At 34.5% G+C, this 12,161-nt stretch overlaps 1 protein-coding gene across 10 annotated transcripts in view; it reads right to left on the minus strand.

The window, feature by feature from the left end:
* Positions 1–12,161, minus strand: part of LOC107519877 (WD repeat containing planar cell polarity effector) — a 298,814-nt gene that overhangs the window by 19,428 nt on the left and 267,225 nt on the right. For 3 of the 10 annotated variants that reach the window (XM_036225121.1, XM_036225118.1, XM_036225122.1), the window contains one exon: positions 1,593–4,637. The exons of 1 other annotated variant lie outside the window; for it this stretch is intronic. In XM_036225121.1, coding sequence (XP_036081014.1) covers positions 4,472–4,637 — 166 coding nt within the window. In that variant the 3' untranslated portion in view covers positions 1,593–4,471. Of the gene's footprint in view, positions 1–1,592; positions 4,638–12,161 lie in introns of those variants that run through there. 6 more of the 10 variants (XM_036225119.1, XM_036225125.1, XM_036225120.1 and 3 more) reach the window with 3 other exon arrangements.

Below are 12,161 nucleotides of genomic sequence, written 5' to 3' on the forward strand. Positions count from 1 at the left end.
ATATGCATTGGTTTATCTTTTCTAAAAACCAATTCTTTCATTGATTTTTAAAAATTGTTTTCCTAGTCTCTATTTCTACACTGATATTTATTATTTCTTTCCTTCTGCCAACTGGGACTAGCTTGTTCTTTCCTAATTCTTTGTGGTGTAAAGTTATGTTTATTTGAGACTTTTCAAAATAAATGTATTGCTAGAAACTTTCCTCTTATTACTGTTTTTGCTACCTCCCATAGTTTCAGTATGTTTTCATTTTCATTTGTTTTGAGATATTTCCTAATTTCCTTTTTGATTTCTTCATTGACCCAATAGTCGTTTGAGTGTTTCTTTAAATTCCCATGTATTTGTGAATTTTCCCATTTTCTCTTATTATTCATTTCTAGTTTCAGTCCATTGTAATCAGAAAAGATACTTGGAATGACACTAATCTTTAATTTGTTAAGACTTATTTTGTGACTCGGCATGTAATTTACTTTGGAGAATGTTCCATGTGCACTTGAGAAGAATGAATGTTCTGTTGCTGTTAGTTGGAATGTTCTTTGTATGTCTTAAGTTTCCATTTGGTTTACAGTGTTGTTCAGTTTTGTTTCCTTACTGATCTTTTTGTCTAGATAATCTCATTATAGAGATTTGAGTATTGAATTATCTTACTATCATTGATTTGCTGTCTATTACTCTTTTCAGATCTGTCAATGTTTGCTTTTTAAAAAAATTATTTAAATTAGTTTCAACTATACAGTACATTGATTAGACACCTATATAGCTCATAAAATGATTCCCCCAATTGCTCCCTCCCTCCTCTGGTCCTACACTTAGCCATCATATTATTGCTAACTGCATTCCCTATGCTGTGCTCCCTTTCCCCGTGACCAACTATCAGCTACTAATTTGTACTTCTTTAACCCTTCACCCCATTCTCCCAGCCCTCCAACCCCTCTCCCCTCTGTCCATCACCAAATTGTCCACTATATTTGTGAGTTTGTTTTTGATTAGTTTGTTCTTTTTGTTCCTTAGATTCTACATATAAGTGAAATCATATGGTATTTATCTTTCTCTGTCTGACTTATTTCATTCAGCAGAATAACCTCTCTAGGTCCATCTATGTTGTTGCGAATGGTAGGATTTCATTTTTTTTTAATTGCCGAGTAATATTCCACTGTATATATGAACCATAATTTCTTTATCCAATTGCTGTTGATGGGCATTTAGGTTGCTTCCATATCTTAGCTTTTGTAAATTGTGCTGCTATCAATATTGGGATGCATAGATCTTTACTGATTATTGTTTTGGTTTTCTTTGGATAAATTCCCAGAAGTACAATTGCTGGGTGAAAAGGTATATCCATTTTTAATTTTTTGAGAAACCTCCATACTGTTTCTCATAGTGGCTGCACCAATTTGCAATCCCACCAACAGTGTATAAGGGTTCCCTTTTCTCCATATCCTCGCCAGCACTTACTGTTTTTGATTTACTGATGATAGCTATTCTGACAGGTATGAGGTGATATCTCGTTGTGGTTTTAATTTGTATTTTTCTGATGATTAGCGACCTTGAGCATCTTTTCATATGTCTGTAAGCCATTTGTATTTCATCTTTGGAGAAGTATCTGTTCAGGTTTTCTGCCCATTGATGTTTGCTCTTTATATTAATAAATGTTTATGTATTTCTAGGTTTATATTTGATGTCGCATGCATATTTATTTATAATTGTTATACCTTCCTGGTGAATTAATTTTTATCATTATATAATGATGTCTGTCTTGTGACAGTTTTTAACTTAAAAATTATTTTGACTGATATAGTGGCTCTTGTTCTTTTTTGATTACCGTTTGCATGGAATATTTTACTCCGCCCCTTTCACTTTTAGCCTGTGTGTGTCCTTAAATCTAAAGTGAATCTCTTGTAGACAGTGTACAAGTTGCGTCTTATTTATAATCCTTTCAGCAACTGTATGTCTTTTGGTTGAGTTTAGTCCACTTACATTTAAAGTAATTATTGACAGAAAAGGACTGTTGACATTTTATTTTCTGTTTTGTAGTTCTCTTGTTTCTCTTTTTTGCTTGCCTTTATTTTTTGTTATACTTTTTTTTTTCTAGTTACCACTTGAAGCAAAGCATCAAATATTTTATGGTTATAAGTCCGTTTAAAGCTAATACAACTTCAACTGCACCCATAAAGTACACACTCTACATCTTCCCTCACATACTTTATGAATTGATGCCGGATTTTACTTTTTTCTATTTTGTGTTTCCATTAAAAAATTTCAGTGGTTATAGTTGTTCTTACTACTTTTGCCTATATCACTAGTGTTAAAAGTGACTTACATGTCTTTATATTTTCTTTAGCAGTGAGTTATACTTTCATAGGCTTTCATGTTTATCATTTTTTTCATTTCAACTTGGATTGAGTATGATAAACTCTGTCAGCTTTTGTTTAGGAAAATCTTTATCTCTTTCATCCTTGAAGGACAGTTTTTCCAGGTAAAGGGTTGGTTACTGGAACCTTATTAGTTTCCTTTGGTGGTGGTATGTTTGCTTTATTCTTTGTGATCTTTGTAACCTAGAATTGGTGTCTGTGTATTTGAAGGAACAGGAACTGCTTCCATTTTTAACAGATTGTTTTTAGCAGGTAAAGACCTATTCCTGTCAGGTACCCGGATGTGTGGGCTTGCCTTCAGGACTGCAGTTGAGCAGGGTCATGGGGCTGTTTCCAGCTTCACAGTGTTTCCATGGTTGGCTGGCCTGTTACTGGGGGCACCAACAGCTGTAGCTTGTGCCGAGTCCTCAGGTGGATGAGGCTACTGCTGGGTCCCCAGCTGGCTGGCTTATTACCTAGGATGCAGATTGTGTGTCTCCTCCTAGTTTCCTGGGTGTATGAGACTGCCTATGGGATCATGGTTGAGCTTTTGGAGCTGGTCATGGGGTTGTGTCTAGGGCCAAAGTTGGGTCTGCAGTCAGTGGGGCTGTTACTGGGGTCATAGATGGTGTGGTTCCTGCCAGATCCACAGTACTAGTAGTATGGCCATAGATGAGTGGGGCTGGAGCCATGTCCATAGGGTGATGGAGCTGTTCCTGTGTTTGTAGCCAAGTCTGTATTCAGCAGGCCTGCTACCAGGGCTTGGGCATGCCTTCTCAAAGGGTTTTTCCTTGGCCTTGGGCTCCACTGGGGTGTTGCAACTTTCTACCTGGGTTTGATATTCCCATAGTGGCACTTTTGTTCATAGATGGTTGCCAAATGAGTATTTCTATGGGGAATTGAGGGCTAGGGGTCTCCTATACTGTCATCTTGCTAGTAACCACCAGCTTTTAATTTCAACTTAGTGTAGCACCTCGTTGAATATTATTAACTCTGTACTTCAGATTTAAGAGAAGACAGAGAGGGAAAATACAATTTTTTTTTCCTACTGAGAACCATGTATCTTCAAACGGTTAATGCCAGAAGAATCATTTTAAATTGTTTATTCAAGTGCCCATGCTTCATGAGAATCATTCCATTGAAATTGTAATTTCACAGGAGAGAATAACTGAAGTGACAGTATTTTGAGTCAGAGGTAGGTCTGTATATAGGCTTTCTGACATACAGTTGGTAGACCTCAGTTTGTTAGGAAAAATGTTAGTAACTGCCACATGCTCGGTACTATGCAATACTTCTTTAAAAATTCTTTTTCTTTCCTCTCCATTTCCTTCAGATGTGAAGTTGCTCTTGCACTTTTTATTCTATAGGCTGTCTAGAAGGAAAACTGCATATAAAACTTTTTAACGCCACATGCCTCTTGTCTTTCTCTGTATCATCCTTTCAAATTTTGCATTTCAGACTTAGTTCAGCAGAATTAGCCCACTGTCAGAGGGAGAGGTAAGAAAATGAGTAGGCCAAGCCTAGAGTCATCTTTAGGATACAGTGAAAAGGGAACATAGTGAGAACTTTAAACTATTAATTACTTTTGTTCCTTCACAGTCATCTGTGTGTTATTTATGCTTCCTACTTCCATAATTTCTTATGCAATTTCTTATGCATATTGAAATTGTACTTTGGCCACCAACTCAGCTGAACATCTTGGCTGGAGGTGATTGCTCTGTTAGTTTGTCATGCTTCTTTTTGCACCATTTTTAGGAAGAATATTACATGGCTGCCTTATAGTACTTACTATGTACAATTTTTCTCTTACAGAATTGAGTAATAACCATGCCATTTTTTTCACTAACCTTCAGAGCCTGGTTTCTCAAACTATAATCTATCTCTAGGCTAGCAGCATACATATCACTTGAGAGCTTGTTAGAAATTCAGGATCATGGGCTTCAGCCAGATGCACTGAATGAGAATCAACATTTTAAAAAGATCCTCACATTTATTTGTATGCTTATTAAAATTAAGCCTTTATTACAGTCAAGTGACTTGGTACTTTATATTATATCAACAAAGTGCAGTTTTATAACACATTAACTAGGAATGCCCAGAGCTTTCTTATTTTTATTTATTTACTGAAAGCTGTTGCCAGCTATAACACTGTTTTCTGTTATACTTTGAATACTTTGAATACTTTGGGTACCTTGGATACCATTACCTTTTTTATTAAAGGTCTTACCCATCAAAGATTCAGTACAGATGTCTTTTTCAAGTTCATTTCTTCTTTCAAATACTTGTCTGATGTATACAGAATTTTTTTTTTAATCAGAAAAAAGGACAAAAAAATTATATGGTTAAATATGTTATAGATTATCGAATCTTTCCAAACTTCTGAACTGCATTTTAAAATGTAGCTTAAAATTTGCTTTGGAACCTTTCAATAATATCATTTAAATATCATAATGTTAAAAACACTGAAAACTGCTTTTAATTTTCCTACCATTAAATATTTTACATTTTGAAGAGCAATAAATTTGACTTTAATATACAAATAAAATATTTCACATACACAACTTCAGAAGGAGTATCATGGAAACAAAATGTGATGCTTTGAAGTCCTGTGTATTATACAATTAGAGTGAATGGTAAAAGTTTTTAATTAAAATAAATTTTACTTTCCTAAGTTTAAGTATAATCTATTAGTGTAGAAAAATTCAAACAGAAAAAGAGCATCACCATAATGTAGATATTGAGAGTTCTCATTTGGATAGTTAGCTCCTATACTTGTTATTATGCATCTTTTTAAACAAATAAAGCTGAGATAATATCATATTATAAAATTTTATGTAACTCATACTTTCTGGTTTTATAAATTTTAGTTAAATCATTAAACATTAAAATGGACTTTTAAAGGTGTAGATTGTATGAATTTTAATAGCAGTATAGACTCATGACCACCACAATCAGAATAGAAACTAGCTTCATCATGCCAAAAAAAACTCTCTCATACTTTATAATCACACCTTCCCTACCAGGACCCCTGGCAACCACTGATTGCTTCTCTATAACTACAGTTTTGACTTCAAGAATGTTACATAATTTGAATCATATGGTATAAAGTTTTGTGACTGGCTTCTGTCACTCATTATAATGCCCTTGATATTCATCCAAGATATTACATGTATTAATAGTTTGTTTTTTTAAATCACTGAACAGTATTTCATCCTATAGATGTACCAGTTTGTTTATTCCCTCGTTGAAGGATATTTGTTTTTCTCAGCTTTTGGCAATTATGAGTAAAATGGCTATAAAAATTCATGTGCAAGTTTTTGTGTGACATAAGTTTTCATTTCTCTAGGGTAAAAACTCAAGAGTAGCATTTCTGGCTTATATGAAAAATGTATGTCTAACATTATAGGAAACTTCTAAATCGTTTCCCGAGATGGTTCCACCATGAATTCTCAGCAATGTATGAGAGTTCCAGTTGCTCTGCATTTTGACAAGTGCTTGCTATTGTTAGTAACTTTTTATCATAGACCTTATAATAGGTGTGCAGGGGTTTCCCTTTTTTTTTTTTTTGACAGCAAGCTGGAAATTGAACAGTTGTATTACTGCATCAATCTACAACTCTAAATGCTTCTATGCAAATCAATGACTAACCAAGTAAAAAAATTTAAAAATTTAAACAGAAGCATAAAACATGTCTAAGAAAAGGGCAGCTATAATTTTAACAAATGTACATGACTTCAACAGTGTCTTTTATTTTTTTTAAGAAGCTTTGATCTACATACTAACTTTTTAAAATTTAATTTTATTTATATTAGTTTTAGGTGTAAAGTACAATGGTTAGACATTTATATAATTTGTAAAGCAATTCCTCCAATTACTCTAGCACACATCTGGCAGTACACACAGCTATTACAAAAATACTGTCTATATTCCCTGTTCTGTACTCTACATCCCTGTGGCTGTTCTGTAGCTACTAATTTGTACTTCTTCATCCCTTCACCTTTTTCATTCAGTCACCTCCAAACTCTCAAACTCACTGGCAATTACCAGTTTTTTTCTCTGTATCTGTGAGTCTTGTCTTCATTTAGTTTGTTCATTTCTTTTGTTCCTTAGATATTGCATATAAGAGAAATCATATAGCATTTATCTTTCTCTGTCTGACTTATTTCACTCAGCACGATACCCTCTAGGTCCATCCATGTCATTGCAAATTATAAGATTTCATTTTTTAATGGCTGAGTAATATTCCATTGTATATATGTACCATAACTTCTTTAATCATTTATTGATGGACACTTAGGTTGCTTCTATATCTTGGCTATTGTAAATAGTGCTGCTGTGAACATAAGGGTGCATAGATCTTTACAAACTGGTGTTTTGGTTTTCTTTGGATAAATACACAGAAGTGCAATTTCCTAGTCAAAAGATAATTCCATTTTTAATTTTTCGAAGAATTTCCAAACTATTTTCCATAGTGACTGTACTAATTTTCAATCCCACCAACAGTGTACTTGGGTTCCTTTTTCTCCACATCCTCGCCAACACTCAATGTTTTTTGATTAATTGATGATAGCCAGCCTTCAGGTGTGAGGCAAAAACACATTGGGGTTTTAATTTGCATTTCTCTGACGATTAGTGATCTTGAGCATCTTTTCATGTGTCTATTAGCCTTCTCTATGACTTCTTTGGAGAAATGTCTATTTAGGTCCTCTGCCCATTTTTTAGTTGGATTGTTTGTTTTTTTGTTGTTGTTAAGTTGTAAGAGTTCTTTATAGATTTTTGGATATTAACATCATGCCAGATATATCATAGGAAATATCTGCTCCCATTCAGTAGGTTTTTTTTTGTTTTGTTTTGTTAATGGTTTTCTTTTCTGGAAAAAGATTTTTAGTTTGCTGTAGTCCCATTTTATTCTTTTGTTTCCCTTATTCAAGAAGATATTTCAGAAGAAAATTGCCAATAGCAATATCAGAGAGTTTAGTGCCTATATTTTCTTCTAGAAGTTTTATGGTTTCGAGTCTTACATTTAGGTCTTTGATCCGTTTTAAGTTTATTCTTGTATGTGAGGTGAAGCAGGTGGTACAGTTTCATTTTTTTCCATGTATCTGTTTAGTTTTCCCAACACCATTTACCGAATAGATTGTCTTTACCCTACTGTATATTCTTGCCTCCTCTGTCATAGATTAAATGACCATATAGGTGTGGATTTATTTCTAAGTTCTCTGTTCCATTGATCTATGTGTCTTTTTATGCTGGTACTATACTGTTTTGGTCACTGTAGCCTTATAGAATAGTTGATATCAGGTCATATGATACATCCAACATTGTTCTTTCTCAAATTGCTGTGGCTATTTGCGATCTTTTATGGTTCCATATAAATTTTTGGATTATTTGTTCTAGCTTTCTGAAAAATGCATTGGTATTTTGATGGGGATTGTATTGAATCTATAGATTGCTTTGGGTAGTATGGCCATTTTAATGATGTTGATTCTTCCTACTTTGAGCATGGTATATGTTCCCATTTATTTGTGTCTTCAATTTCTTTTTTCAATGACTTATAATTTTCCAAGAACAGGTCTTTTATTTCTTTGGTTAATTTGATTCCAAAGTATTATATTGTTTTTGATGCAGTTGTAAACAGGATTGTTTTCTTAATTTCTTTTTCTGATAGTTCATCATTGGTGTATAACAATGCAACTGATTTCTGAATATTAATTTTGTAGTCTGCTACTTTACTGAATTCATTTCTCAGTTCTAACAGTTATTTTGATAGAATCTTTAGGGTTCTTCATATATAGTATGTCTTTGGCAAACAATGACAGTTTTACTTCCTCCTTTCTAATTTGGATGCCTTTTCTTTCTTTTTCTCTTCCGATTGCTGTAGCTAGGGCTTCCAATACTATGTTGAATAAAAGTGTTGAAAATGGACATCCTTGTATTGTTCCGGATCTTAAGGAAAATGCTTTTAGCTGTTCTCCATTGAGTATGATGTTAGCTGGAGGTTTGTCATACATGGCCTTTATTATGTTCAGGCATGGTTCCTCTGTTCCTACTTTGCTGATAGTTTTCCTTATGGATGGATGCTGGATTTTGTTGAATGATTTTTTCTGAATCTATTGACATGATCATATGGTTTTTATCTTTCAATTTGTAAATGTGGCATACCACATTAATTGATTTGCAGATATTGAACCAAACTTGCACTCCAGGAATAAATCCAACTTGCTCATGGTATGTGATATTTTTAATGTATTGTTTAATTTGGTTTGCTAATATATATATATATATATATATAATATACAGTAAATATACACATTTATTTTAGAGTCAAAAAGAACATGTGTTTTAATCTTTATTTTCTAATAGAGGTTGAGCAGAATTGATGTTTTTTTTTTTTCCCCCTCTAAATGTTTGGTAGAGTTCACTAGTAAAACTGTATGGACCTGCAGATGTCTTTTTTAGAGTTTTTTGAATTAGGTTAGTCATTTTTATAACAATGTGACAGACTTGTCTATGTATAGTTTACAAAAATGAAATTGAAAGTCATGACATTTAAAGCCTTTGTGACATATTGCCAAAATTAGTTTCTGAAAAATTTATTCTGATTTACAAAACCTGGTCATCAGAAAGAATGTTGACCATAATGTATTGAAACACATTAAACATCATTTGATAATTCATATGATCCTCTACTGCTTCCTCATCCCCCACCCCCCAAACAATAACAACTGCAGGTTGATTGCTTAATTTATGACTTTTGAAAAGTGATAACTCTGGGGGAAAAAAGTATTTATTCTGCCTTTCAGAGTAATCGAGTAGGTGGTGAGGAAATTTTTTCTGAATATAAGAATTCCAGTTTATAAATACAGAAGGAATGGCAGATTTAAAAAACCACCATCTCACAAATCCTAATAAAATAAAATCTAGGCAGCTTTCACCAGCGAATTCCAAAACATTAGGTGAAAGGTTGATGGTGAATTCCATTGATTAAGCTTAGCATCACTAAAAGACATTATATACCTCAGTGTGATGTAATAGGAAGCACACGACACCCTCTGTCACTTTATTTGGGAGACAAAGCAACAATTTCCCCAAATTTGTTTACAGGAAAATACATAAACAAAACAAAATAATTATAATTTTTAAATATAGGGAATTTATAGATAATTGTTTTCCTTTATTCGAGATATGCAGTTTATCTCTGGGATGGGACTTGCAAAGCTTGATGTATATTGAACTATAGGTAATAGATTAATAGGTTGATCTGTAAGAAAAAAGTATTACTTAGTAGCGTCAGGGTGTTTCAGGCCCCGCATAGAGGATTTTCCTGGAGATCTGTTATATTTGCAGAATGCAATTCAGCCTTTCTGTACAGCTTTGTTTTCAGTTGTATATGAAATATCATTTATTATTTAGTTATATTTTTTTGTGTGTAAATATAAATGATACCATCTTCTTAGGTTATTTACTGCTTTCCAAAATTGCTCCCTGAAAGTTTTCATTTTTAAACTTTTTTTTATTTCTCTTTCTTGACCCAGAAAGGTATGTGAACCTAGTTTAAAAAATAACTGCAAGAGACCCGTATCTAAGGATAACTGCTTTCAGGGTGGGGGGAGAAGCTCTTTAAATTCCTTTAAAATAGGATTGAAAATCATAGTATATAGTGACAATATAATTTGACTAAAAAAAAAAGGTAAAACCATATAGATAAGCTTAATCTAATGTAAATAAAATATAGGTTATAATTTCAACTCTGCATAAATTCTTAGAAGGAATAAATAGTAACTCAATTTGATTTCGTAAATAGGGAGTGGTCCTAGTTCTCCTGACTATATTGTGTTAAGAGCATGATACGGCATCTTTAACTTCACATCTGACTTTGACAACATACATAATCATGAAAAGGGCCATTATTTCCAATAAATATTCCAGGACTTAATTTTTCTGAGGCTTTTATTAATACTTTAATAATAAACTCATTTTCTTTGGCAATTATTTTTTATGGTGACAGTGATTAACAAAATCCAATAAGTATCAAGTATACAATTCAACAGTAAGTCATATATGTATTACATTGTGTGTTCACCAACCATAGTTAGATTTCTTTCTGTCACCACATACTTGACTCCTTTTACCCCATGTACCTCTGGAAACCAGTAGTCTCCTGTCCATATCCATGAATCTGTTCGTTTGTCGCTTTTATATTTATATCCCACATATAAGTGATATCATATGGTTTTCAACTTTTTCTGTCTGGCATATTTTGCTTAGCATGATTATCTCAAGATCCATCCATGTTATCACAAACAGCAGTATTTCACCTCTTATAGCTGAGTAATACTCACTGTATTTATGTACAATCTCTTCTTTATCTAGTCATCTGTTGTAGGACACTTAGGTTGCCTCCATATACTGTGAATAACGCTGCTGTATATATTGGTGTATATATATATTTTTCGGATAAATGTTTTCAAGTATTTGGAGTAAATACCCAGTAGAGGGATTGCTGGATCATGTGTTCTTTTGCAGTTCTTTTAATTTCATTATCCTCATGGAAGTTCTATTTTTCAGTTAACTGGTTAAGTGCCATAGCCTCAAATATGTTTTTTTGCATGAGATCTGAACATTTTTCCAACATCTCTTTCACTGTCTTCATGAAATAGTCTTTTCTGTAAGATTCTCAGTTGTTCTGAAATGTGTTCATATTGCTCTGTTGGTTATTTCTTAGCTGACAATCAGTGAAAGTACTGATGGACTAAAACTTAATGGGTGAGGACCGAGGAAACACATCAGAGCGAGAGACACCCCAAGATCTCTCCCCTTGAAACAACAATAAGCTGAGCATCTAAAACAAAACAATAAAAGACCAAAACTGCACACTAGCAAATCTAGGCGTAGAACCTGCACATAAGAGCTACCACAGGTCAGAACCACAGGCGTGGGGTGGTGGACTGGGAGAAATAAAAATACTGCCTCTTACAATTGCCAGAGCACCCTTTAGGGGTAGGAGGAAGGGGAGAGGAGAAGGTTTGGTAAGTTTGTGTGGCGAGTTCCCTGAACAGCCCTGCCTGGGAGAGCTGTCCCCAGATCTCTCCCCTTGAAACAACAATAAGCTGAACTCAACAAAAAATACTCAACAAAAAAACACCCACTGCACACTTCCATGTCTGAGAGTTGGATCTGCACATAAGAGCTACCACAGGTCAGAACACCAGGTGTGGAGTGGTGGACTGAGGGAAACACAGAAGCTGCCTCTTATAGCCAGAGCTCCCTATAAAAAGAGGGAGTGAAGGGAGAAGGTGCGGTGAGTTCCCTGGACAGCTGTGCCTGGGAGAGCTGTGAGCTCCCTGCGGCCGGCAGCAGTGCCCCCTCATCAGGCAGAAGACTGAGAAATGGGGATGGCAGAAAATCGGAGATGGCAGAGAAACAACAGTAGATTTTTACCAGCCACAGTTGCAAAACCTAGGCTGAGCCAAACCCCCTAACCTCCAACCCAGAGGGCCCCTCCCCCCATACCCTCTGAGAACGATCACTGCGGAGCTTCAGGCAAATCTGAGCAAACACTACTGAAACTGTCGCTAACACTGACAGGGACTGAAACCAAGGGTAGCGAGCCTGAACAAATATCTACAAGAAAAGAAAGGCATTTTATAAAGGCATTATTAAGGCTTTATATAAACCAGGGATCCAAGAGGCTTAGACGCCACCTACTGGAAACCAAAAGAAAAGCGCCTTCTTTGCAGCAGGCTAACGAGAGACCTTTATATAGTAAATCTTCTTTCTGGAAGAAAAGCAGAATACATTTTCATTAAT

This window comes from Rousettus aegyptiacus, unplaced genomic scaffold (assembly GCF_014176215.1).
Source record: "Rousettus aegyptiacus isolate mRouAeg1 unplaced genomic scaffold, mRouAeg1.p scaffold_m13_p_7, whole genome shotgun sequence".
NCBI lineage: Eukaryota > Metazoa > Chordata > Mammalia > Chiroptera > Pteropodidae > Rousettus > Rousettus aegyptiacus.